At 49.9% G+C, this 27,441-nt stretch overlaps 2 protein-coding genes and 1 non-coding gene across 7 annotated transcripts; 1 reads left to right on the forward strand and 2 right to left on the reverse strand.

The window, feature by feature from the left end:
- LOC122389972 (DNA polymerase alpha catalytic subunit-like) lies at positions 1–21,186 on the reverse strand. Of its 2 annotated transcripts, none has more exons than XM_043382521.1 (29): positions 21,056–21,186; positions 15,089–15,289; positions 14,649–14,827; positions 14,321–14,451; positions 14,047–14,164; positions 13,649–13,726; positions 13,167–13,300; positions 12,793–12,922; positions 12,342–12,506; positions 11,937–12,125; positions 11,443–11,619; positions 10,539–10,743; positions 9,978–10,102; positions 9,705–9,854; positions 9,268–9,390; positions 8,713–8,880; positions 8,285–8,419; positions 7,692–7,928; positions 7,165–7,314; positions 6,673–6,781; positions 5,124–5,263; positions 4,556–4,761; positions 3,958–4,093; positions 3,490–3,618; positions 3,034–3,211; positions 2,474–2,775; positions 2,104–2,220; positions 796–889; positions 1–537 (listed from the first exon to the last, which is right to left on the reverse strand). In XM_043382521.1, the coding sequence occupies exons 1-29, from the start codon at positions 21,072–21,074 to the stop codon at positions 374–376; spliced, it is 4,389 nt and encodes a 1,462-aa protein (XP_043238456.1). In that variant the 5' UTR covers positions 21,075–21,186; the 3' UTR covers positions 1–373. The 2 variants fall into 2 exon arrangements, with proteins under 2 accessions (XP_043238456.1, XP_043238458.1); XM_043382523.1 differs by lacking the exon at positions 21,056–21,186 and adding an exon at positions 16,648–16,782.
- Trnal-uag lies at positions 10,284–10,363 on the reverse strand. Its single transcript has one exon. It is a non-coding gene; the product is annotated as a tRNA-Leu (tRNA).
- LOC122389973 (NKAP family protein CG6066-like) lies at positions 21,018–27,441 on the forward strand. Of its 4 annotated transcripts, XM_043382527.1 has the most exons (7): positions 21,237–21,446; positions 22,878–23,411; positions 23,580–24,024; positions 24,386–24,594; positions 24,806–24,931; positions 25,277–25,397; positions 26,805–27,441. In XM_043382527.1, the coding sequence occupies exons 2-7, from the start codon at positions 22,886–22,888 to the stop codon at positions 26,968–26,970; spliced, it is 1,593 nt and encodes a 530-aa protein (XP_043238462.1). In that variant the 5' UTR covers positions 21,237–21,446; positions 22,878–22,885; the 3' UTR covers positions 26,971–27,441. The 4 variants fall into 4 exon arrangements, with proteins under 4 accessions (XP_043238460.1, XP_043238459.1, XP_043238461.1 ...); XM_043382525.1 differs by lacking the exon at positions 21,237–21,446 and adding an exon at positions 21,018–21,187 and having other exon boundaries at positions 22,878–24,024; XM_043382524.1 differs by having other exon boundaries at positions 21,188–21,446; positions 22,878–24,024.

Below are 27,441 nucleotides of genomic sequence, written 5' to 3' on the forward strand. Positions count from 1 at the left end.
TACAATTAACTATTTGTACAACTGCAAACCAAATGGTCTGATCCAAATAGTTTGGTCCAATACGATCGGCAGCGCATTGACAGCCCCCGATGACAGCACTTCATTATTGGTCCCTAATCCCTATGCTGTCGAACCCAGCCTGCTGGGCCGTCGAATGAGGAAGGAGTCCACATCTAACCAATGCATCGTTTCACTCTTCGTCACCTTAGACCAAATGTAGCATTTGAGTACCCATCAGCCAGGCAGAAAATACCTGGGCAGACGCAGGACGTTTCAAGGATCCCAATTCAGACAGGTAGCGTTCGCTACCAAACATTCTCCTCCAAACCCAGCCGCGTCACGCCCAACCCCTGGCACCCACCCCTCCGACCTGCTAGCTGGCCTGTGACCCTGCCGGCCGCAACATCATATCCTGGAACAGCAGGCCCAGGTCGATGTGGGAGTAGTTGCTGAGTCGGATGGCGGCGTCGGCCTCCGAGCTCAGAGTGTGGTAGGCCGCCTCCAGAGCGGCAAAGTCGGGAGTTCGCCGCACGACCTCTGTGGACAGGCGGAGAGGAATAAGTTTAGTTTATTTGGGATTTTAGATTTCATAACTAGTAACTACTGTCATTTTGCACCATGGATTTTACTTAGCTGACTTCATTGGAATACTGAATGGAACAAAGCAAAATGAAACATTAGCATATTCTCTTCCAGTGACAGGCGACAATACCAAAGTGGTGGACGTTTAGACACGTTAGACCCAGCCGCGCCTCTGCAGCTGACACAACGAGGCGGCTAAATAAAGTCACTTACGCTTCTGGTTGGGGTCGAGACTGTCCAGCGCCTTCTTGAGGTCGAAGATGTGCTGGTAGTAGCACAGCTGGTTGTACAATGACCGATCGTCGTACTGCCGGGGTGATACGACGGCAAGTCAGCGCAGGGAACACGGTACTTTCAAGTTTTAACATCAGAGGGATGAAACACGCATAGACACGGCAGAGGTTTGACGCTCGAGAAGCTACATGGCCATACCAAATGAGTCAGGGTCCCAGGTCCCACAGGCTATATGGTTTGACACACATTCAAAAAGTGACCTTATTGAGAATAACGGGAGGGCCGCCACAACACTGATCGATGGTACGTTTTTGAATGACTTAAAGGTAGTGTGCCACCTTTGAAAGATTTCCCATCTTATTTTTCCTAGGATAAGAAGCTTCTGTTTTTACCTAATATCGCAAAAAAATCAAAAATGGGCCTGGAATAGTGCCTTTTTCGCCTAAAAGTTTTTCGGTTTTTAGATATGTATAACAACTGTAGTGGGCTCACCTGCAAACAGGCGTCGGGCAACAATCGCGAATGCGGCGCACTTGTGACAATAAGCAAAGGTCATTATAGTGTTACGACCATACGACGTACGGGAATGAGTTATCAGCTGTCTAATCGTAGACAACACAATGTCGAGCCTTAAACTGTAAGCCCGTATTGGTATTGTTTCTTTTATTTGGCTGTCGAACATTATTTATGGTTTGAAATATGATTTTATGTAAAATAATTGATATGAAAAAGCCGTCTTATAAGTTATGACCCCATTTCACCACACGCAAGTGGCAGAAATGACAATGATCAGCTGACGCATTTTTCTTGGCCGAAGTCAGAGCGCGCGGCCCGACGCACCACGCGTATTTGGAAATTCCGACCTCGACGAGCATCAGAAGCCACCTAACAGGCGTGTTCGAAACCGCAGGAGATGATGATGAACGGGTTTATCGAAACTTGATTGGATGAGCATATCGGTAATAGCGATTTCAGTGTGTGCATTTATTGTTCATAGTGGTGTGAAATGTGGTTGGGGTACGACCGACAACCCGTCGGGGCGAATTTCGCACTGGGGTACTCAAAATTTGAAGAATTTAAGACGTTTCCATGAGTTTTGAAGGTATGGATAAGTTCTAAAAATCCGGTTCTCCTTATCTGGGCCATTAACTCCATACGGTCCAAGAAAGCTGGCACACTACCTTTAACAAGGACCAATATGGTGAGTTGTACTGCATCATTTATTATCCACGGACCACAAATGCTTACCACAGTTTTCCAGTACGTGCGCCATGATCAAGCACTGACCTTTGGGATGAGCACGGCCTTGTGGCAGAGGTCACACGTGGGGAATCCCCGCTCGAAGCGGAACGGTATGCGCCTCGTCTCGTGCGGACAGCCCGGGTCCTCGCAGTACAGCACACCCTGTCAGGAAGAAAAAGCTCTCATTAAACAAAGCGCAGTGTTTGAAAACGACATAGGGACTGCTATTCAACATTGTACACTCTTCAAATTATTGTCAGCAGTTAGATTCGACCAGTCTTATATAATTAAGTCACACGGTAAATACGCACTCTTACATCAACCCCATTCCACAATATGCGACGGGATTACCTCGAACGCGACGCACCTGCCAAACCAGTACCAAACAAGGTCCCATTTTTAAGCGGGGACTCACCTGGAGATACTGTCTGACGGCGTTCCTGATCTCCAGCCTCAGCTTGTTGACGATCAGCGGAAGGTAATCCACCGGCACCGCTTTACACTCGTCATTATCACACTGGGCCATTCGCAGCTTGTGCGCGCCATCTGTGAACACGCTGGCGAACTTCTGTTGCTGACGGCAGCCGACGCAGGGCAGCAGCAGCGGCTGGCAGCCGGCGAACCGCTGTGCCTCCGAGACCCCGGTCAGACCCTGGTGTGAGTCGGGCCCGGTGTCCTGGCGAGCCACCTGCTGACGGAACTTGGACGGGTCCAGACCTGTCGACGAGGAACGGTGAGGACTACTCAGAGATGGAGACCACACGGTGTCTGTGATTACCTTTATAACGAATACGATCAACACTGAAAACCCCTCCCTACGGGCTCAGCCCGAGTGAGAGGGTGCCTGTCCAGACCAATGTCTCCCTAATTCCTATCATCCTCCCGGCTCTGCAATGGTCTCAGTGGACCAAAAAGGGCCTAACCCAGCAAAACAAACAAAAACAACAGCAAAACAAACAATCCCGCAGCCCTCACCGAGCGCCTGGGCGAGTCTGGCGGCGTCGGTGCCCTCCAGCGGCTCCACCAGTCGGCTGACCACCGGGTGGACCTGGCCGGAGAGGTAGTACTCGACGTCCGGCGTCAGCTGGCCCTGGCTCTCCGCCACCTCATCCACTGAGTAGGCGCGCTGCATCGGGTCCAGGCCGCTGTTGTCCTGTGGGGGGGGGGGGGGTTAGAGCGGAAAAGTGGTGATTTAGAAAAGCCTGAGGCGGGATAGAACGGTACAGAGGCGATTAATTAAATGAAGAGACGGACGACCGGAGAAAGATATATGAATAACAATCAGCACAACCACACCTGGTCTGGTTTACACCACATACACGGTAACTCAACATCATGCTTACAATAAAGCTCAATACATGCTTACAGAACATCCACACGGGTCGACATCCACGCATCTTCCCCGCCCATTCCACGCGCCCCGTCCCTCACCTTGCAGATGATGTACTGGACGGTGTCACCGCGTCTCAGCTTCTTCCCGCCCCGCGAGTTGACCCTCAGGGCGACGTTCACGTGCGCCTGGCCCTTCTTGTCGGCGTACTCCTCTGGGTTCTTCTTCAGCTGAGGACGGGAGAGAGGGACCGTTAGCCGGACCGACGGGGGTGACGGGGAGGACAGTTAAGTCAAAGGTGCAGGAGCCTAATTTTGGGCAATTCATCGCAAAACCGTCTTCATACAACATACGATTATCCTGATTTAACAAATCAAATGCAAGTTAAAGTGGAAAATTCAGAAGTTTGTGCTATGCAAGCAAGCAAAACGCAAGTAAAATGGTAAAACTAGACATTCGGAAAAAGGCGTCACCGTTACCGAAGTCCGAGCACGCACTTCCACCCAACCTCCGCTCACTAACACGCTGCCATGTCCCTAGCTGTCGAACACCGTCTGCATCAGGCTCACCTCCTTGGTGATGGCGAGCTCGGCCAGCGGCACCTGGCCCTGCTCCAGACGCTGCCGCACCGCCTCCAGATGGGTGTGGATCCGCTCCAACTTCTCGTCATGGTTCAGCGCAGAGAATATCTGGTCGATCACGTAACTGAGAACGGGGAGAGAGATATATGCGGTCAAACTAGGTAGTTTTTGGTCGATATCGACAACGGAGAAGACATCCAAGACGATAAACCAAGACGATAAACAGGTTTTGTCGGAATCGACGCAGAGCACAACCGAAAGGTGGACATTTTGATAAAGCAAAAAACGAAGCTAGTAAACTAGGCAGGTCGAATGTCAAAACATCAGTAAATATTAAGTCAGTGTTATGAGGTTCGGCTTGTTCCATGAAATCAGATAAAAAAACGTGCACACGAAACAAATTACAGCTAACAAGCGCGGTCACTCAAGTTCACTAAACAAGTGACTTGGTCGAGATGTCTGCACATAGGCAAATCACGCGCTACACACCATTCACGAGCTACAACCCCCGAAGGTATCACATTGTCACGATACGGCACTGACATCCCTTCTCACAATACACCCTCCCCGCACTCCGTCTACTCACGTGCCGCAGTTGGCCGACAGCTGACTCCAGTCTCGGCGCACGATGTCCAGACCCTTCAGCTCCCGGGTGTACTGGATGACGCCGTCGGAGCCGCGGCTGGCTGCCACCGCCGCGTACTTTTTCTTCTTGAGCAGCAGCATGTAGCGGTACAGGCCGTCCACATCCAGCTCCAGCAGCTTGTACAGCTTGTTCACCTCACGCTTGATCTGATGGAGCGTGAAGGCAGATGTCAGAAGCGAATATAATCCTGATGGGCATTCATGGGACTCCAGGTAATAAAAGCATCATAAAAGAAACATGAGGTGATATTCAGACGTCACTAGTATCTGAGGTACCGCGTAAGTCTTGTCGCTGGCAATAATATTCACACTGCTCTTCTGATTTATAAGAATTCTAAAGAGGTTTCACAGCATAGCGATGGAAATAAATGAAAATAATACTGAAAACATACAGAGCATTACAGAGGTAAGCCGCGATTCTGGATGTTAATTAGCGCGGCATGCTCCACTCCTACATTTCTCCCACTCTCTTCAGCCAGACCTCTGACCCTGACCTCCCAGTTTCTCACCTCCTTTCCGAGCTCCATGACCTGGTCGTAGTTGAGCTGGCGCGAGTTGATCATGATGGAGTCGGTGTCTCCGTACACCACCTCCAGGTCCATCCGCTCCACCAGCGACTTGGTCTGCATCAGGATGTCGCGGCCCTTGGCTGTGTGGAGGGAGAAGGGGTCAATGCGGGGGTAAGGGTAGGCCCGGTCCACCAGTGACTTGGTCTGCATCAGGATGTCGCGGCCCTTGGCTGTGTGGAGGGAGGACAGGGTCAACACATGGGTACCTACTTGGTCTGCATCAGGATGTCGTGCCCCTTGGCTGTGTAGAACGAAATCAGTGGTGTCAGAGCAGGGACGATAGGGGACAGCTGCCGGGGAGGGTACGGGGTGAACGCGGATGGGACTAGGCAGGACGTCAACTCCACATTGTGACGTCACCTAAAGAACTGATAACCACCAGCAGCAGACAGGCGAAGGAAACGTAAAATCATAATTTTAATCAGGGATGCGGAGCCGGAGCCGGAGTCGGAGCCGGAGCCGCCGGAGCCGGCATATTTTTCCCGGAGCCGGAGCCGGAGCCGGAGCCGTGAAACAATATAGCCCGGAGCCGGAGCCGGAGCCGGAGCCGCCAAAAAAGGGGGCGACTCCGGCTCCTTTTTATTTTTTGAAGAGGAAAAAAATAATTGACCTAGTTCGGTTTGACAGTACAAGGCAGTAAAACATATGGTACTTTACTTACGTCATGGGCCATCAAGTGAATGAAAAAAGCCGAATATCCCCAGTATCCCACAGTACGCAATCAACTTCTTGTCTGCTCCTCCCCCCCCCCCCCCCCACGTCTACTGCATCCCCAGAGCATGAGGACCGGTCATCAGGTGACGGCCATTGTTTTCAAGCCAGTGCAGTGGACTGCGACTCCCAGCACCGTCTCTTAACTCTCCCCCCACCCCACCCCCACTCCCACCCCCAATGCAGCCGAGACTGGTGTCAGCTTACGATGGTTCAGTGAACTCCAATTCGCGGCGACTGCGTTTCCAATGCCATCGCTTCCTAGTTCTTTGTTCTGCCAGTTCTCTCCGAGGTGCGTTTGCGCGGGGACGCGGTGAGCCGGTCATGGCAAAGAGTAACGCGTAAAACCAATCCAATTTTTCTTCCACCCGTATTTAATTGATTGCATAGGGGATGTACTGAGTCGGAGCCGGAGCCGCCGGAGCCGGAGCCGCCGGAGCCGGACCATTTTACTCGGAGCCGGAGCCGGAGCCGGAGCCGCCACAACATTTCACCCGGAGCCGGAGCCGGAGCCGGAGCCGATTTTTTTCTCCGGAGCCGGAGCCGGAGCCGGAGCCGTCTGAAATTTCCACGGCTCCGCATCCCTGATTTTAATCCATCAAAAAATGTCACACGGATTACGGAAAAGGTTTGAAGTAAAAATATCCGCATTTAGCGGAAAACAATCAGAAACGTTTTCATTTAACGACAAAAGTTTATGCGATGAATTTGGTTCAGAAATGGGGGCTTGTTATGCAGTAAACGACACAATAATGTGCGTCGTGAGTCGAGCGTTTACCTGTGATGAGGGCGGCCAGGTGTTTGGCGTAGAACCGGGACGAGTCGAATCCCAGACATCCGTACATACTGTTAGCGGTCAGCTTGAGGGCCTTTTGGCGCACGTCCAGCTGCAAACAGACAGTGGCGTAAGGACGATTTTACTGCTGGGTAACGGGCAAAGGGGCGCTGAGATACCTTCTGATTACAGCGGGACGACGGGAAAGAAATGACAGAATACAGACAGGCCAGACATGCCGACTTTTCAAGTGTGCTTGATGAGTTAATTTGGAGCTTAAGCTTGATGAGGTTCTTTGAAGACGTGATGTCCACTGATTTCAATTTCAATTTCACTTCTGACCCAAGAGCAAGTAATTGCCCACTCGAGCGATAAAACGAATCGATACGTATCGATAAAAGTAAAAAATACACCCGGCATGCAGACACAGCATTTATGTTCACACGATACAAACGTTCCAACATCTATTCACGCGTCTCGGCATTCGGCACACACCTGCATCATCTCCTCGGGACTGGTGTTTTCGGCCTTCATCAGCTGCTTGACGGCGCGCCGTCGGTCCACCAGCTTTTTGATCTCCATGGGCAGCACTCCGGTCTCCAGGTCGTCGGCGGGCATCTCCAGCGACACCTCGTCGTCCTCGTCCTGATGTCATATAGCGGAGTTGGCGTCACACAACGGCGGTGACCTCATAGCATGGTGGTAACGTCACACGAGTAGAGCAAAGATGTGGGCACAAGAATAATTACGTGAGGAGAGCAAAGATGTGGGCACAACTCACAAGAATAATTACGTAAGTCAGCGTAAGTGCAAGCGAACTGTAAAACGCATACTTTGCATTTTCTAGCACGACATAGCTTAAATAAAATAGATCGAACTAGAAAAAGTAAGAAAGTACAACTTCATTAACAACAACTAAGTGATTCACAGTCTTTGGAAAACGACGAAGAAATATACTGCATCGGTCTCAAACCCTCCAGCCCAAAATACAGGCGACCATTCTGGGACGACAGGCCACTCACCTCCTGCTTGGTGGGCGCCAGCCGCGGCAGCGTCGTGAAGCAGATGTTGTACTCCTGGATGATGCTGGGGTAGAGTGAGTTGAAGTCCATCAGCAGGATGTAGCGGTCGTAGAAGCCCTTCTTGGGGTCGAGCACCAGGCCGCCTCCGTACTTGGGTTTCCTGCGTCCCTTGGAGTCGGCGGTGGTGGTCTCGGCAGCGTCCTCCTCACCCGGCGCCGGCTCGACGGCGCGAGCGAACTGACGGCACGCACACGACACGCATAGTTAACTCACCGGACAAACGCTTTTATCCAGAACTGGTCGTTGAAACTTAAACAAACAAGATGTTTCTATTCAAGACAGTCGGAACTTTACAACAAAACGAATGCCCGGTTATTTCAAGGTTTGATATTAACAATGGAGATGAAAAAGAGAAAATCACACTTGTGGAGCAATCTTGGGAATACCTTTTGTGAGATTTCCCTAAATCAAATGCAACTCTAATGTAATTTGTGCATACAATACATGACGACAAAACAGCAGCCAGCCGAAGTTCCAGAACCTCAGCTGCGCTACCTTCACCACCGCCCACCGTCCCCCGCGGTTCGTCTCACCTTCCTCTTGCCGTACTGTTTGTCGGGCACGATGTAGCCACGCTCGGTGAAGGCGTGCAGCAGCAGAAACTCGTTCCGCTCGGCCCGGCCGCCCAGCAGGGTGCGAGACATCAGGTTACCGGCCAGACACGTGATCTGGGGAGGAGGGGGGGGGGGGCAGAGGGAGAGGGAGGGGTCAGCGGAAAGCGGTGTTATCCGGGTAACGAACTATGGCATGCCATTAAAGTATGTTTGGAGAAGAAGCGTTATTGACCAAGTTGGTTTTCATGACGCAAATATATCGCGTATCCGTATGCCGGTTTTCAGCAAATGCACACAACAATGACTTCAAAATAAAAACGGCAACCACCGTAAGCTAACACTTTTACGTAGAACGGAAGACAGAGTAGATAATATGACTTTACTTCAGTTGCGCAACGGGCCCTGACCTGCAGCGCGAGGGGCAGCGCGTTGAGCTCTGCCAGCACCCGGACGGCGTTGTGCGCCTCCTGCATGGTCATCGTCACCAGGTCGAGGATCGGCCGCGAGCCCGTGAACATGCCGGACACCTTGTCCTGCGACAGGTCCACGATCTCGGCGTCCGGTAGACGCAGAACCTGCGGGACAGACAAGTGGTGAGGCTGGCGTGACCGCTTAGGTAATGTCGGTATATAATAAGCTATAAGTGAGTAAAGTCTGGAGAAACAGACTAGCCAGTGCAGTCTTGATATGGTCCAAATCCGACACAAAAGAATATACCAATTATTACCGAATGTCTATTGATATCAACTGGCTCTTCTATCATCTCTTCCTAGGCGCAATGTCAACGTCATTAATAAAACTTACATATGTTACGATTATCGGCCGTGGCGTCAACAATCACGAATCCAATAACAAATAGTAAACTGGCTTTTTCTTCAAAAACTTCGGGCGAGTAAAAAGCAAAACTTAAATAAACCGACTAACAAGATTGTACCCCTACACCCAGCCGTCCGGCGCCGTACCGTTCTGCACAGTTCGGGCAGGTCGTAGCTCTTCTGTCTAGTCAGCTCCTTGGCCGAGAGGAAGGTGTCGCACAGCAGCCGGCCGCACATGGCACTCCGGCGAACAGAGTCGTCCGAGAATTTCTGCAGACGGAGGTCACGGGCGGTCAGCAAATGGAAAGACTCAGACGAGACCCCGGGGTCGAAACATTTTTAAAAATGACCTCAGCACACATAGGGAATAGGGGAAAATATGCGTCAATGTTCCGAAAACGGTTCACATCGTGAATAACTGTGACCAATCGAAAAACAAAATATTCAACAAATTACAAAATTACGGCGGGTAATAGATGAATACGGTCTCCTATTAGCCCACATCTTAACATATACTGCATCCAGCTTGCATCTACCCCTCCCCAGTCCAGCGGCCCTCTCTGGCACCGTCCTTTGCGACTGACCGTTCTGAAGAGGACGTCGCCGGAGCGCCGGAGCCGCCCCATGTGCGCCCACTGGCCGACCTTCAGCAGCCGGCACCGACTCAGCAGCACGTCCAAGTCGAAGCCGTACACGTTGTGACCCACCACGATGTCCGGGTCCAGCTTGTTCATCTGAAAGGCGCAGCAGGGCTAGTGTTACAAGGAAGAAACAAAACCGCCAAGCCAGAATACAATAGCACTAACTATTTACAAATGGGCAATAAACTGCAATGATGCATTGGTCTAATCAATTACCTTGGCGAGGAAGAACGAGATGAGCGCCTTTTCGTTGACGCATTTTCTGACGGTCGTTGCGGTATATCCCGTCAGCTGCCGGTCAATGTCGTATGGCCAGGCCGCGTCTGCCGGCTTCGTTAGCGCTGTGGGGAGAGAGCCAGTGACATGAGGCGGTAGCACCATTATCAGCGGCGATGGTGAACGCAGCCACCGCATGCTTGTTTATTACCGACGGTAATCGATCTGACGGGACCGCGCACCCAACGATCAATATGCATTCTGATCAGCAGCAATCGATTACTTGATCAATAGATATAAAGGTTTTGACAGCGGTGGGATTCGAACCCACGCCCTTTCGGACTGGTGCCTAAAACCAGCGCCTTAGACCACTCGGCCACGCTGCCACGAGATCCACTCTGGAGCCGAGCTCTGGAAGCCAGAAGGCTGCAAAGGCTCCTTATTCGCAACTCAAAGCACGCCCTTTGATCATACGCCAGCTCCCAAACCGACGAACGCCTCCCCGGTCACCCCAGCCTAACCCTCCTCTCCACCCCTCCCTTCTCGCGATAAGACACCCACCACAAAAGTGCTGCTGGAAGAGGGGTGTCGGCGCGGCGGCGTCCAGTCGAAACTCCTTATGCACCAGACACGACACGAGCACCAGTTCACTCTGATGGGTGCGTGAGTTTACCACGGTACGTGTGGCCAGTGTGAGGACGGTGAGCGGCGGCGGAGGCGCCGTGGTAGCCGACACTAGGCCCGGCTGCGGCAGGGTGGCCGCCGCCTGTCGTGCGGAGAGGTGACGGGTGTCAGCGGGTAAACATCGAGATGGCCTAAAAAGTGTCAGTGCGTGAGTCAAAGGTCAAAGGCCAGTGTGTGGTGATTATGCTATCACTGACAGTAAAGTGTTCAACAACCTACACATTACATGACCTCAATGACATACACACCTCACCGTTCCGTGCTTCTGTCCTCAGGATACTGAAATCCTTCTCCTCCACGCCGCGACCCCCCTCCGGGCTGGACAGGCAACTTTATCTCATGCGGGCTGCTCCCTTGGAGCGGCACCGCTGCTCCCGAGGGAGCGCACCCCGTAGCCGGGTGCAGTGAGTGCCTTGGGGCTGGGTGGCCTGTCCTCTGGACGGGCTCAGCCCCGGCGACTCACTAGGGTGCCTGCCCAGACCAATGTCTCCCCCTATATCCTATCATCCTCCCGGCTCTGAAATGGTCTCATTGGACCGAAAGGGCCTAACCCAACAAAACAAACAAACAAACAAACAAACAAACATACACACTTGAAGTTCAGTTAAAGTTCGACTATAACTGCCGCGAAAGACACTCGACGCATCGCAAGAATTACTGTCCCGTGTCTCACACTAAAACATTTCACAGTATGGTTTCACAAGCCGACACAATTACAGAACAAAGTCTCAATCAGTGATTAAAAAAGAACGCTCCGACCTCCCGAGCAGCGAAGACTTACCTCGATGGTGCAGAAACTGAGCTTCTGCTGGGGTATGGCCGGGTTCTTGACCTCGAGCCAGCAGGGTCCTTTGACCTTGTTGCCGATGAGGAAGGCCTCCAGGGTGCTCGTGTTGGCACCGAACACGTGACTGAAGGTCTCACCCTCCAGGTTCTGAGGCAGCGCCTGGTACTGCGACTGAAACGGAGAGAAACGAAACGATGTGAAATTAATTCTAATCTTCCTTTACATCACAGAAACAATCATTGTAAGCTGCACTCTCATCGTTTCAAACTTTCTATCAGCACTTAAGTATTTGGCGAAGGATGAAATCGTAAAGAAATATTACGTACAAGACGTGTACTTAGCTAGCGTACGCTTCGTGGACATTTTACATCGTCAATTCAAAACAAGTTATCAGACCAGCGGAAAATATGTCTGAACCAGACAGTGACTCGCTGAAAACTGCTTTCAGTGCACACATCCCCGCACGCCCATCCCAAACCCCAACTCACAGAATACATAACCTCCAGGTAGTCGGCCTGATTGGGCACCTCGAACTTCTCGAACGCGTAGCTCTTGGTGGAGACTTTGGAGCGGAACTCTGCGATCTTGAAGCGGCTGGCGATCTTGTTGTTGAACTCCTCGTAGACGTCCTTCATGGTGATCTCGTCTCCCTCCTCGCCAGTGCGCGGGTTCAGTCGCTGGCCGGCGGACATTTGATGCGTTAAAAACATTTACAATGCGTATCGATAGAAATTAGCAGGCAGTCTGATATTGCGTAGGTGGGAGATTAGATAACAGCTCAACGTCTTAAATCATAGTCTCATTGTCCTTTACGCTGTTATGGTGAAATGGGTTTTAAGGACGCCTCGGCAAAAAAGGCCATTCGACCATCTGCGCCGTTACCAACCACTCACCCGTTTTCTCGGCAGGAGGAACACCCGTCGGGGCACGTTTGAGATGCGCACGCAGCAGGACACGTAGGCTGAGGCCGATTGTACCCAGACCCGACCGAACAGGTACACAACGCTGTTCGTGGATGCGTTATCGCAGTACGCGTCCAGCCAGAAGAACCTCAACACCTGAATGGGGAGATACGGTGCGGGTCAGGTCACCCACGAAAAGACTTCGAACGGTCAATAATGAACGTTTGGTTCTCAAATCTTTAAATGTGACATGTTCGGCAATACGGCGTTGGCGAGCATGTGATGATATTAACAAAATGTCAGGGCTACCAACCGATCATCATGAAAATCAAAAGCAAAGAAATATGAACAAATGACACTGACTATATTGACATCAATCAAACGCCTCAAACAACCACTACCATCACTCGCGCTCCACTGTTCAAAGTCCCTTGCTCCCCACCTGATCTCCATTGGCGTTCGTGGTGAGCGGCAGGGATGACGCGTCTACCACGGTATCGGTGGAAGGAGGCGGATCCACGCACAGCTGGGTGGTTCGCTGCCACTCAGAGGTCACGTCCGCCGCCGGCTCACTGAGGCAGAGGTCAATGCGGGTCACGGCAGGTCACATAAGGTCAGACATTCGGGCTACGTCAGGCGCGTGGGTTATCGGTGGACAGCAACTAATGGCTGTCTAAAACAACTCACAACAATGTTTGATTGGAGTTGCCTTGGTAATAAGAAACTTTGGAGCGTCCAATGAGCTACCCGATCAACACATTCAAAGCTGTGTGACCACGCGTACGGAATAATATAACGATAACTCGCTAGACTCACGTTTTCACTGGTTTGACCTCGGTGACGGCGGGGACGGCTACGTCTTCCTCCAGATCACCGTCCGGCAGATCCATGCTCTCGAACATTGAGTCGTCATCCTGGATCAGGGCCTCGGCCGCCTCCCGTTCCGCGTGCTGTGAGTCACAGATCGATACGTGATCGCTAGAGCTGGTGGGGAGGCGCAGCTTCCCCTCATCACTACCTCATTGTATCCTTACGTAGATGAAATATAGCACAGAGTTAAAGCTGCCATGTTTATGCACATAATTAGGTTCTACAGTAGGACTACAGCTGTTGTTGACAGGCGAATCAGAAATGAAGGTGCGCTCTCACTTGACACTATAAAATCTAGAGACAATAACGCTGCCTACAGCTTTCACGATTATAGTTTTTTTAAGTTACATTAACGACAAAATAAGGCAATCGTTTCGCTCGGCCGCCGAGCAGTGACGCCCACCATTCAATACAACGGTGTTCCGTACCTTGTCATCAGGCTCTTGAGTCGCAGGGAATTCCTCAATCAGCTGTGAAGCCGGGTCGCTGTTCTCCTTCTTAATTGGCTGCAAAACGTCAAAAAAAAAGATAATCAAACCGTTGGACTAGCTGCAGGTAACAATACGCCCTCAAATCACGCTGCTTAAGGCCTTAAGGGCCGGTTTCTTTACATTGCAGTCGGGTAAAGAGACAAAATTACCACCACCCAATACACATCGATTTGTCTGATTGAGCCCGTACACATGAAAACTGAAGTCTGTGTCGATTTTTCGAATCAGCTCGAATCACCTACCGATTCTGTAAGGGCTCGTCTTTCGAACCTGTACTGATCCGTCAGTATCATTCGAAGCTTCAAGCTATCCACATTATTAGCATCCCTACCCACCCGTCCGTTGACCCTGGGCCGCTCCGTTCTCGCTACGGTCGATGTGCGCGCGACAGGCGTCGTCTTCAGCTGAGTCAGCGAATCCCGGGACGCAGACGGCGTCAGCGGCTTCTTCGCTCTGAAACGAGGAGACATCAGGCAAGGAATAAATATTACAAAAGGTAGTGCCAGATTAGACATAAACGGTGAAGTGTAATTGCTGTGGTGAGCAAACAGCCAAAATTTTGATCTTTATTTTTCACCAAATCCATCTCTGGCGACTAGGTAAACTTACAGGGCCGCTGCGCCGGGGACCGGTTTGCGTTTGAGCGTCGGGCCCTTGGCGGCGATGGCCGGCGACGCCTTGATGTCCTGCAGGATGTTCTGCAGATCGGTATCCTCTTCAAGCTTGACGTCTTTGCGCGGCTGGAATGGCAGGAATGGTATACGTGAGAGCTGCAACCGCACACTTATCGAAATCAATGACGACCGATGCTGCTATTGATGTAATAAATATGTCTTCAGCAATTATCGATTAGCTAACAAGACCTTTATAAGCTACCTCAACTTTATCGATATAAGCAACTACGCGACATAGCGGAGACCGTTCACGATGGACATACCTTTTTGCCTGGCATGTTGAGCAGCATGTCCCTGATGTTGCTCTTCTTGGGCTGCGACGGATCTCGTACGCGGCTGTTGGACTTTCTCTTGGCCCTGCTGGCTCCGCTGCTGCTACCGTCGTCCACGATGTCGTCATCGAATATCTCCCGGCCGTCTTCGACGTACCCGTCGCCGCCACCTGATCAAGCATATTCATCACTCAGCAGTCACCAGACGCGACGGCCGACGCACACCTCTTGTTTGTTTGTTTATTGGGGCATTGGGACGCACCGACTACAAGGTCATTTTGCGTCCAACAACACACACCCCTGGTATAGCTGGTATGCACCTACCTAGCAACCACAATCTACAAGCTATCGTCCGCCCACAATTCCACAATCAGTCCATCATCAGCAATCAACCACCTACACTGATCCACTAGCTATACAAATCCACGAACCATCGTCCACAATCCAGTCGTCCTCGAGCCGCTCCTGGACGCGCCGCGAGTACTCGCTCTCGTCGACGACGTCGTACACCCGGTCGTCGTCCGTGACTTCGTACTTGTTCTTCTGACCACTGCGGATCTTGTCCAGGGCGGCAGTGCGTCCCGTGTTTTCACGGCGAGAGCGACGCGAACGGCCCGCCGCGAGGCCCACGTCTGCGAGAGGGACAGATGAAGCAGGGATGTAAGAAAATTGTGTGGATTAGTGCAGGGTCCAATACTCTCTAGGCATGTAATTGTGAATTGCCTAAATGGTTGTGGGATGGCAAATAGCTGGTATGCATTACCCTGCTTTAAAAAGCTGGTAATGCATACCAGACTAAAAAGTAGAAACAATGAGACAGTAACAAGGAAAAGTGTTTAAAGTGAGATAGCAGAGAAGCTAAGCAGCGTGTTTCAAAGGATACAGCTTTTAAAAATAGAAAATGGAGCAGTTACCAATAGCTTAACAAGTAGCACAGAAAGTAGCTGTTTGAAAAAGAATTATAGTGGTGGGCGCAACACTCACCCACCAATTTAGTGCAAAACAGTGGGACATAATCTTTGGATGCTCTACTACCTAAGTTAGGGCATATCAAATATTTTGTCCCTTCTTCATTCATACACCGTGGTGCTATCCTAAATTTACCTGATGTCTTCTATGAGACTTTGGTCCAAAGAGGACTATCTACTCTCCTTGCAGTCTAGAGACATGATACTGGGCATCAGGTGATGGGCTAACAAAACAATGATGTTCACTATGTGAATACTATTCACTATTGTACTATTGGTCTTAAGAGAAGGGCCCAAGCGACCTGTATACTTGCTGCGGTGAATACCCTTACCCTCGCCACAGCTCAGCTCGGGCCGAGTGCACCCCTCTTCCCACCCAGCTCCACCCCCACTCGAGTTGTGATGAGGGTGAGGGTATTCTTTCATGGCATCCGAACCTCCTAGGTTGTCTGGGCCCTTATCTTGAGACCAATAGTACAATGAAAGAATATTGCAAACTGGCTGAGCCCCTCAGTGCTAAAACATTTTGTCATAAATGTCATGCTCGCAGACTGATTTGGCAGGAGCCTGGGCCCTGTTCGGTCGCTGTTTTTAGATCAGCGTGCTGTCAGTTTTCCCATATAAGGAAGTTATTGCTGGTGCTTCTTAGCCTCTCATTGGTCTAACAAATAGACCACTTGAATTTGACCAATGAGGAGCCAAGAAGTAGCAGCATGCTTGCAGCCTGCTGATAAATAAACAGGGGGTGAACAGAGCTCAGGAGTCTGTACGTGTCAGGCTTTGCAGCACGCCACAATGAAACAGATCAATCTATTGATAGATAGGTCAGCAAACAAAGCGAGACAAGGTTGATAAGATATGAAGGTCACCATGGCACCTATCATGCTAAAGCAAATAGGGATGCATACAGTCATTTGTAATGTTATTATAATCAAATGACATTATGACCACTGGGACTGGTTCAACTTTCATCACATGCATTACAATATGCAAATACACAAAATAAGATGAATAAATCTTACCATCAGAGTCTGCCATTTCAGTGAGCCTTAAATGGCAGATAATCTTATTTTGTTTACCAGCTCCTCACTCCCTTTTATTGAAAAAACAAGCGATTTTCCAATGGCGATTTTCAATCATCCCAAGAATCATCCACTGGCCCCCATAACGGACATGCCTAAGAGCTGGACTTTTTGCACGCGTTCCCCGCCAGGGGGCGCCACTGAGGAAGCACCCTCTGACGTCACGATAAAACTGCGCGCACTGTGCGCACGGTTCTGTAAGCAAGTAGCATAGTGGTGGTTTCATGGTGGAAATTGGAATAAGTATTTTGACATTGTAAAATTTCAAGCCGTTTTTGTGAAATTAATTAGTAAATGCATTTGAAAAGTATTTATTTCTAGTGTGAAAGGAGAATAATTAGAAAAACATGCATATTTTTGTTCCAATAGCTTATTATGTGAGACATGATCGGTACTAACGGGTACTTCTAAGAAGTAGTGAAGAAGTACCAAACAGCCTGCTCGGCTACGATCGTCAGCTGTCCTTTGGAGCTGGACTTCAACGCTGTAAAAAAATATGTGCTGAATTAATTTTTAGTTTCACCAAAATATAAGCAATTTACCAATTCTTTTTCACTTTTGTAATTATTGTTGAGTGAAGAGACATGTTGCTAGTTCTGACTATATAAATTATTAATAAAAAAACGAAATGCGACGGTAAGTATCTGCTACTAAATTATCACTAAAACCAAATACATGGAGAATCTTGCTACCATTGCTTATAAAACGTGCTTATCAATACACAAATGTTTTATTTCAGACAAGAAGGATTTATTTGCCTGAAGTCTTGCGTCATGTGCTACTGCTTTGATTCCAAAGACGCTCTCCGGGTCGGGGTACTTTAGTTCTTCATCGATCGATAAGAGATTTTGATTCCATTGATATCCAAATTGATAAGCTCGGCACCATGGAGTAAGGGCGTCTCCACAGGGGTGACGCAGGAAATATGAATGGCGTTTACACCGACAGTAGTTTCCCACAGCCGGCAATGGGAATCTCATGTCGGTGTAAACGCCACTATAGTCCCATCCAACTCAAACACTGGGGAATATCCCCGCACTTTTGAGGACGGAAATCTATGGACCTGCTCGAAAAATAGTGGATAAAATACGGCGAGCTTTCAGTTTTATGGTTGGGTCTCCCTTCCGAGGCACATATTTACGGGGGATATTGGGTCATATTCCCCCGGCGTCCTGATGATCGGCGCCCAGCTCAACGTCGAAGGCGCCCTGAATCAGAATCAGAATCAGAATATATTTCATAACGAATCCATCGAATATGGTTTTTCATCGTCACACGTCAAAGGTTGAAAACATACGAGGTAAAATACATTCAGGCCAATACAATACACCGCGATACTTGATCAGGTCAGCCATACAGTTCTCTGAGTAGGTAGCGTCTCAGGGTTGATTTGAAGTGGCGAGTGTTTGTGTCGAATGGCAGCTGGTTGTACTGCTGGACAGCACCGTAGCTGAGACGCCTGCGACCCGACTCAGAGTGTATCCTCGGTCCTGATACGCGGCACTGCTATCTGTGAAGGTGCCCAGGTTGCTGCCGCTCGAATTTTGGTCGCCTACTTAACAAAACCTCTGTTGGTGCCATCTCAGTTTCCTCGAGGTCAGGCAACCTTCACACGCCGTTGGCTACCTTGGCTGGCCGGCGACTCGTTCCCCTCGTGGCGACGCTCTTGACATCCAGTCAAAAGTTAGTGGCTGGCGCCCCCAGTGGGGGCCGGGGAAGGGGCAGTGGGCCTCCACGTTGCTCTCTTCCCGAGCCTATGGTGACTTGGCTCAACTCTCCTCAATAGAATCTGGATTCTGCACGCTGTATGAACATGGGCGTATTTGTATTTTGTATTTGTATCCATGAGTATTTGTATCCATGACACCACTACGGACAATGCGGACAGTAGGTGTGACAATCAGTAGTGCCATTCATATAGAGGGTGTCATATATGAGCGGAGAGGCAACAGTACAGCTGAGCGGAGAGACAACATTAAAACAACAGTACAACTGGCGTTGCATGGAGCTGCAGGCAACCGGACAGCGGAGGCTTTCGAAAAATAAACAATTCGTCACTTCAACGTATAAACAATAGTAAAAGCAACATAAACACATATTCTCATGGTCGAACCCATGCACTAGCGGCTCACGGCGGGCACAGGCACGCAGTGCGGTAGCGGTACCGGATCACACGTCATGGGCGTTGTCTCAGCATAGGTTGTTATGAGCGGAGAGGCAACAGTGCAGCTGAGCGGAGACAACATTAAAACAACAGTACAGCTGGCGTTGCATGGAGCTGCAGGCAACCGGACAGCGGAGGCTTGCGAAAAATAAACAATTCGTCACTTTAACGTATAAACAATAGTATAAAAAGCAACATAAACACATATTCTCATGGTCGAACCCATGCACTCAGCACTAGCGGCTCACGGCGGGCACAGGCACGCAGTGCGGTAGCGGTACCGGATCACACGACATGGGCGTTGTCTCAGCAAAGGTTGTTCGCAATATAGTTGAAGCCTAAGAAGACGGCCAGTGGGGTCTCACTGCTGCTGAGGCGACCTCGGAGACGATGCGTCGCCCCTCCTGTCGGCGACCTGCGGTGAGCACCTGAGCAGGACTCCAGATAGCTGTCTGGCACGTTGCCGACACTGCCAGACGCTGTCAGCAGGCCTCACTGCTGCAAGTGATGTGCAGATGGACGCCAGGTGACTTCGTCTGCAGGCGATTCCGGAGACCGCGGCCTCACCAGGCAGCACCACCTGCATCGCCATGTCGGTGTTTCTAGAAATGGAAAAATAACAGTATCGGTGAAGGACAAGCAATACAATGTATTGTTTTCCTCTCTTGCAGGTATACGTAATCTACAATTATCATTGTTCCTATTTCATTCAACTGAACCTGAAAATTCCATATTGGCACATTGTTTGACTAAATTTGTGTAGTTGGGAACAGGGGCGACGCCACGGTGCGACGACAGGAGGGGACATTAACCATTTTGGAGGGGACGAGGTGACGAGGACCATTTCAAGTCGATTCTTTCCATGCAACGCCATAGTCGTAATGTTAAAATTTTAAAAAGTGGAGGGGACGAGATCCCCTCTCCCCCGTGGCGACGCCCTTGGTTGGGAAGCAGATTGTTTGAAATACATGTTTGGCTGAACAGTGCGGAAAATATTTCATTGATCACTATAGCTGCAACAAAAATACTGAGACAGAAAACATTTGCGCTTACCTGGCTCCTTTGTCAGTCCCGCACAACGGAAGTGGTACCATTTATCACAGCCGTCGCATCCGACCATCGGTGCTGCACTGATGCTGCTGCACTCCCCACATTCCCAGCACCTTAGGAGCGTCTTGGCTGTGAAAAGATTACATGAGTCATGGCGCATACATGAATAGTAAGATGTTTTATATGTTTAACATCGCATAGCAAAGACACAACAGCTGGGAGTCAAGTGTAAGCAAGTGTAAGCAAGGGACAGAAACAGGAAAATCTGGTGCAGAAGTTAAAAAATTGACACAGAAGTGATTTTCTCAGCTTCTCACTGCTTCCTACATCATTATATCGTTACATTATTTGCATCATTAGGGGCAGGAATTGGGCTGCCCCTGGACTCAGCATTCAGATTCGGGGCAGGATTTTGTCTGCCCCCAAAATCTTGTCGAGCTCCCTGCCATGTTTTGCAGACTGGATTTTAAGCAAGAAAAGCTTTGCTAAAAATGACGCTTGACGAAGCCTCATCCTACTGGGCTGTCTGACATGTCTCCCTGTAAAAAACATGTGGCCCTTATATTGTATATAAGATGAATATGTTAATAATGCAGAGAAAACACAGTATAAATTATACCCAACGTTTCAACGTTGAACAGCTTAAGATGGGTGAAGTGTAAGGGTACCTAGGTACATCTGAAAATAAACTGAATCTGCGTTCAATAAACATTGATTTTGATAATACATTTCACAAATCAATTGCAAATAACAATCATACTAAAATAGCACGACAGATAACTAACAATCGCATGAGAAGAACTTCTTGATTCGCCTTGACATTGTCGTCCGAACGAATGTTGTCTGAAGTTACACATTTGTCTTTTCTGCGCAGCATTTGTGTTTGCCATTTACCGCACCAATGTTCGCCAGCGGTGGTGACTTTTCCTTACCTGCTCACGAAACGTCACACACGACATGACGTCACCCGAAGACGTCATCAAAAAGTCCAGCTCTTAGGCGTGTCCAGTGTTTGGCGCCAAATACAGGTTAATAAAAAAGTATTCCATATGAAGTTTACTTCAGTCGATGAAAGTTTCCCTTCATTTTTAATTGTCTCACATTCTTCACATATGTCTACAAACAAGAACTTACTGTTCAGATCAAACAACATTTCCTTGGTTGCCTAGCAACTCACAAAAAGATCTTCAGTAGCCAGGCAATTTGCTATTACTGAGCGTAGCGTCTTCGAAAATGAACACAGAAGTATAAGGAACGTTTTCCTTTGTGAGTACCAATGGGTGCTTGCGGCAGGGTATATTGCTTGCGGTGCTTGCATATAGGTGCTTGGGGTGCTTGTCAACTAGTAGCAACAATTGCTCGTAACACTGCTTCCTGTTGATTGTAGTTACCTATAATTTGGAATTACGTTCACCGTGATTCCCCGTTAGTGTTATAGCTCACCATTGCTAGTTGTTGTCTTTTAGTCCGTGCCAAGGTGCTGAGGTCATGCTTCTTTAGCTCGACCTGTTTGTTTTTTTGCTAGGTAAGTTCTCATCTCAGCATCCCATTATTACCAATATACCAGATGTCGACATCTTCCTGTTATTCATTACTCTGCATCTCGCGTGGTGTATCATACTATCATGGCACTGCACTGCGCGCAGCAGCAATTGAGTTTCCCCATGAAAACATCAACTCAACTTGGGTGCTTGCAACACCGAAGTGTCCAGCAGAATTCGTCTCAACTGCTGCAACAATACAGCAGAGCACTGCAGCGTTGGGCCATGAAGCACCACCTTGATAACTATTTTCATATTAGCATGTCACAGTTTTTTCTGAACCTGCTAAGCTCTAATCTGATCTAATGGTTCAAGTTGCTTTCATGACATCTAACATGGATATTAAAGGAAAAGGGCCACCTTCGTGAAATATGAAGATATCGTTGTTTTTCATTTTGACATTATTATTTTTCATTTTCTTTTTAAAACTGGTGCCAGAAGTGCACAATTCGCGAAAAAGTATTTAAAACTATTTAACATATTGGTACTATGTTGATACTCTCTACGGCACCTACTGTATGATGGCATAGCGATGACGTCACACTCAAGCCAATCAGCGTTCAGAAGACAGACTCGTCGGATTGTGTCAGATAAGCTGATTGGTTAAAGCTGAGCTGGTTGGAGCTGATTGGTAAAAAACCAAAGCCTCGCCGCGGGTGACTGTATTGTCGGATAAGAACGCATTCCTGGGATAAGGACGCATTCCTGGCGTATTTTCTTTTAAAATTGCCGATAACTACGAATGGAGGCCGAAATCGGCCGTAAGGAGGAAGACAGATAGGTTTTCGGACACGGGCTACAAGATGGCTATCTCAGTTTCAATCCCCATGTTAAAGGTGGCCCTTTTCCTTTAAGAACAATAAAAATTGCTCTTCAACCAAGCCTAACAAAACTCACCATCTTAACCAAACTAGACCAACTTCTTCCACTTACCAAACAATGACAGTCTCTGTGTCATATTTCTTTGTACAAATCGTATCTATCATTTCTTCTTTTTGTAAATTTCCATCTCCACATTTTTTATATTGCATTGATTTGTCTGATATTTCTTTATGGCACAATGTGGTTGTTCATTTCTTAGTAGGGAGGTCTAGGGAGAGGAACTTCGTCACTTCCTTAGCTCCACAAATTGTCATCCTCAGTTATGGTTTGCTTGATATGATTGTTTTATTTTTCTTAAAACATTCCTGTGCACAGATGAAATTTTGGTATGCATATGTCTTTGTCAACTATTTTACATTTTTCATCAGGATTATTTATTCAATAAGTGGATGATGCTGCTGTTGTTAAATTTTCCATCTTATTTCCAGTGGCAGAGCAGGATTAATGTTTAGTTTCTACTGACACTTTTGGCACAATATTTTCATTAATAATGTCATGAATAGTATTTTCAGACTGTCTTGCCTGTCTTCCAGTGGTCGTCATGGCAGGGCGCCACTCGCGGAAGAGTGACTCGGACTCAGACTCTAGTCAGTCACCGTCTCCGAAGCACTCCGGCTCGTCACGACGCACCGCCGGTCGGTCTCGCCACTCCTCTGCCAGCTCTGGTTCAGACTCTGACTCTGACTCCTCTGGTGACCGGCGGCCGACGGAGCGGCGACGAGACGGCGACTCGGCCAAGCGAGGATCGTCGCGACGTTCGCGCTCGCCGGTCCGTCGTGATCGACGCAGTCTCTCCCGTGACCGGCACGCCAAGCACGGCGACAAGGATCGGTCGCGTCGGCACGGCGATGACCGTGATTCGCGACGGTCGGACTCCCATCGCCGAGAGAACGGTAGTGATCGGAAGGATAGGGAGGAACGTGGTGATAGGAGGGACCGCGATGATCGAAAGGAGCGGAGTGATCGACACGAGCGTGATCGTGGGGACCGCAAAGATCGCGAACGTGATCGTAGTGGCAAATATGATCGTGAGGACCGGAAAGATCGAAGTGATCGGAAGGACCGGGGTGAGCGTGAAAACCGGAAAGATCGCAGTGAGAGAGATGATAAGAAAGAACGGAGTGAGCGAGATGATAGAAAAGATCGGCGTGAACGGGACGATCGGAAAAACCGACACGATCGCAGCGATCGCAAAGACCGCGGTGACCGTAATGGGCACGAACGCAGTGACCGAGCTGACCGCGAGGTCAGGTCACGTGAGGTGAACGGTGAGCACGCCAAGCGCGGCCACCGCAGCGCGTCTCGCGAGGGGGGCAGTCGGACTTCACACCGGCGGAGTCGGTCTCGCGAGCGGGACCGATCGCCGCACCGCCGCGAGGGGACCGTCCCGAAGCACGGGTCACACCACCGGCAGTCCAGTCCCCCGGCTGACGGCGACACCAAGCGGCGGTCAGGCGAGGCGAAACATTCGATCAACGACGACAGGTGGCAGCACCGTTCGCCGTCGCCGCAGCAGCCGGGCGAGTGGAGCTGGGGCCCGCGGGTGCAGCCGGACCGCCGCCGGCCGCCGCCGCCCGCAGACTTCTTCTCTGAGAGGCGCGAGCAGAGGATACGAATCAGCGAGCGGGGAGTGCCCGAGGCCTGGGGCCGCTCCCCGCCCCGGGAGGAGGCCGAGATAGAGTGAGTGATGCCAACGTGCGGACGATAAGTGGGACACAAGTATAATATTCATGCCTCAGTTGTATAGAAAATCTGATACACTTTAGAGCTAAGGTTTTCCTTGCATATTGAAGGGCTGTATAGACCTCAAAAGAGGTTCTTAGGCGGTTTCAGTGGAAGCCTATTTATTCCAAAACGAATGAACTTGAACGAATAACGAACGAATCTGATATGTGAACTGTGCGTAGTTTAGTTAGTTGAGCATCTCTACCAGCTCGTATTCTTTGGCCGTTTACGCATCTCGCGAGGTATTGTCTTAGGAGCTGATTCGTTAAGCGTTTCCTGAACAGATCATTTCACTGTCGACATGGTTTCCTTTCAGCTCGGATCTAAATAGTCCGAAGCCGGAGCCGGAGTCAGGTTCATCTGACGAAGAGGCGGAAAAGGTGAAGAAAAAGAAGGCGAAGAAGGAGAAGAAAGCTAAGAAAGACAAGAAGAAGAAGAAGAAGCGAAAGAAGAAAAAGAAGAAGGCCTCGTCCTCGTCCTCTAGTGAATCAGAGATAGAGGAGGGCCAATGGGTAGAGATAGGAGGTAAGTTTGCGACCCGCTCTTGTGCAAACATGATGACCATACTCAGTCTTTGGTCTAAGCTTCGTTCAATGAATGGTGTTCCCCCGTTACACAATCAAACTAGTGTCTGAGTGCAGTTGATTTTATCTTTGGTGATTGTTCGACAATTTCTGTCCAGCTTCTCAACTCCGACCCGCCTATAGCTATAAACCTGACCCATGTCTTCCTCCAGCGTCGGTATCCGGCACCGGAGAGGGCGCGTCGGCGGGTGTCGATGATGATGCGTTCGGACCCATGCCCAAGGAGAAGGTGCAGCTGTCCAAGAAGGAGATGGGACAGGCCCTGCTGCCTGGAGAAGGTACGACTCGGTGGAGCTTGCGATGCTCGAAATCTGGCGATTACGCTCGTGATGCGGGACATAAATTCAACGTCTTGTTTGCATCTCAATATCTATTAAACGTAAACTGGCCGAGGTGCCAGATGCCAACACCTTTATAAATGTGCTGCGAAATTCTGCAGGCACCTTTCTTCAATCTTTACATTAAATTTTTTCAACGAGCATGTTGTCTCGAAGGTTTGTTTTCATTGGGCACTATCCCGGACAAAATTATTTTCGTTCGACCGCGCCCACCGTTTCCTGAATCTCCCACCTGTACTTATATTTCGTGTGCTGTGACTGACGGGGCGGCGTTTCGCGGCGCAGGTGCGGCCATGGCGGCGTTCGTGGCCGAGGGTAAGCGCATCCCGCGCCGAGGAGAGATCGGCCTGACCAGCGAGGAGATCGCCTCCTTCGAGGCCAAGGGATACGTCATGAGCGGCAGCAGGTTCGTGACATCGAAAGGAGCGTGCATGGTTTGCGAGGGGAGAATGACAGGCTTCTGAGAGAAGGTTTGGAGATATTTGTGTCTTTTCAGCTAATAGACGACATTCCTTCTAATGCCCAGGGCTCTTCCTTCGTTTCTTCAGTCGATTCAAAATGTTGTTATATAAACGGCAAACAAAATCCCCTTGTTCTTAAGAAGGTCTTGTTAATGACGCGGTTATCAGTGAGGCTTTCGTGATTCATTTCAAGGGCTTTGTGCCAAGCTTTGCAATCGCCTGATTACATCATTCAGGCACACGATGCTAGAATGTCGTTGCTGTTTATTGTCGGGCTGCCTTTGTTTCACAAAAGACGTTGCTTATGACCAATCCATATTACCGGATTAGATGGGTGCAATTATACCAAAAGGTAATAGACATTTGAGTTGTCTTGTGTTGCGGGCATAAACTACTGAAATGTATTACATATTTGATATTTCAAACATGTCAGAAATATTTATTGTTCGTGGTCCGAAGATTGTAATCAACGAAAAGACTTATTCCAAACCAAATATTACGTATTTTAGGCCAAAGACAGGCGGTATCTTTGCGCCGCGACAGAGCCCGCGGCATTGTTGACGTCCTTACTCATGCGTAACCCCGGAAGCCGGCCGCAGCGCGCCGCTATCTGGCGCACAAGTGTGCTGTCGGTGTTGCACGGCGGTCGTTTTTCCTCCGTGTCACCTGGTACACACGTGAGCCCTGCGCTTTGTTGTGGCACCCCGCCGGCGCCGGCCGCACCTCAAGGTCGGTCTGGCTGGGTGACTCGCCTCACGCCTGCCCCCTGAGCGGAAGAACTATGAGTCAGGATGGCACGCGGCGGGGAGCTGGGGTTCGCGTGCACTGTGTGTAGTTCGGTTAGAGATTGTGCGGAGCGTAACTGGTTTGAACAGTGGGTGGCTGTTATGGTGCTTGCAGCTGGTGGTTGATAGATTACGGGGCACTGTGGTGTATTTGTTGTACACCTTGCGTTCTTCCTGCAGATAACTGTATCTGCTGCGTGTAACTATGTCCGGTGCTTGGTGCTGGTTCGGTGACTGCAGGTCTCAATGCAGGTCGTCTTATGAATGACTGTACTTCGAAGTAGCTGTTATGCTAGCATTTGTGCGTGTTGTTTCTTGTGCCCTGGTTATGTGATAAGCGTGACTGGCGATGACTGGTGGGTGGAGTTCATGAATCACAAATGTGTGAATATGCTTCGCAGTAGCGTGAGCTGTTTCCTCACGCCGTCAGTCACCAGCTCAAGTTGTTCAACACCGCCCGCTCCGACGCATCATGTTTGCCGTGCCACCAAACCAACCTGTCGTGGTGACCAGCACGTCGCCAATGTAACAGCTGGTGCACTGAGCTCCAACCTCGCTTCTTTTCAGACATCGTCGCATGGAGGCTGTGCGCATGCGTAAGGAGAACCAGATCTACTCGGCCGACGAGAAGCGTGCGCTACAAATGTTCAACAAGGAGGAGAGACAGAAGCGCGAGAACAAAATCCTAGGTCAGTTCAAGGAGATGATCAGTAATAAGCTGCAGAAAAAGTAGCAGCCGACGCGGTCGACCCGCCGGGTTAATGTGTGGTTCACGCCTATCTGCGCCATAATGAAGATGCAGTCGACAGTGTGACGGGTTTTTGTTGTCTCGGCGCCTGTGTGTACCCAGTGCGCGGCTGTCTTGTGAGACCGGTCGCTCTGGCGCGCGCCGTGTGATGGTGAATGTGGGGTACCAGGGGCGCCCTCTGTTGTGTCAGCGTCCGGCGGCCGCGGCAGGGTCGTCGCGCCGTGCGCCACCCATGGTAGCGATTTTAGCTACCAGTGTGCTCCGCTGCAGTGGTGCTGCATGGTGAGCTGAGGATTGTTTTTAGAGTCGCCAGATGTGCTGAGAACTCTCGGCCGATCTCGTGAGGACGTGACGTCATTATTTGACGTCGCCAATGAAATGTGACCGGTGTGGTGAGGGACGTGTAGGTATGGATTTTATCCGTCACAACCGGCACTAATACAAACCTTCACACCA

Source organism: Amphibalanus amphitrite, unplaced genomic scaffold (assembly GCF_019059575.1).
Source record: "Amphibalanus amphitrite isolate SeventyFive unplaced genomic scaffold, NRLGWU_Aamphi_draft 000378F_arrow, whole genome shotgun sequence".
Classification (NCBI taxonomy): domain Eukaryota; kingdom Metazoa; phylum Arthropoda; class Thecostraca; order Balanomorpha; family Balanidae; genus Amphibalanus; species Amphibalanus amphitrite.

Excerpts from the sequence above, each read along its gene's own strand:
- LOC122389972 (XM_043382521.1), bottom strand. Across the intron at positions 13,301-13,648 it reads CTCAAGAGCCTGATGACAAG|CACGCGGAACGGGAGGCGGC; the intron begins GTACGGAACACC and ends TGTGACTCACAG. Across the intron at positions 3,212-3,489 it reads TCCAGTACATCATCTGCAAG|GACAACAGCGGCCTGGACCC; the intron begins GTGAGGGACGGG and ends CCCCCCCCACAG.
- LOC122389973 (XM_043382525.1), top strand. The coding sequence starts at position 22,886 with ATGGCAGGGCGCCACTCGCGGAAGAGTGACTCGGACTCAGACTCTAGT. Across the intron at positions 24,025-24,385 it reads CGGGAGGAGGCCGAGATAGA|CTCGGATCTAAATAGTCCGA; the intron begins GTGAGTGATGCC and ends GTTTCCTTTCAG. Across the intron at positions 24,932-25,276 it reads GGCCCTGCTGCCTGGAGAAG|GTGCGGCCATGGCGGCGTTC; the intron begins GTACGACTCGGT and ends TTCGCGGCGCAG.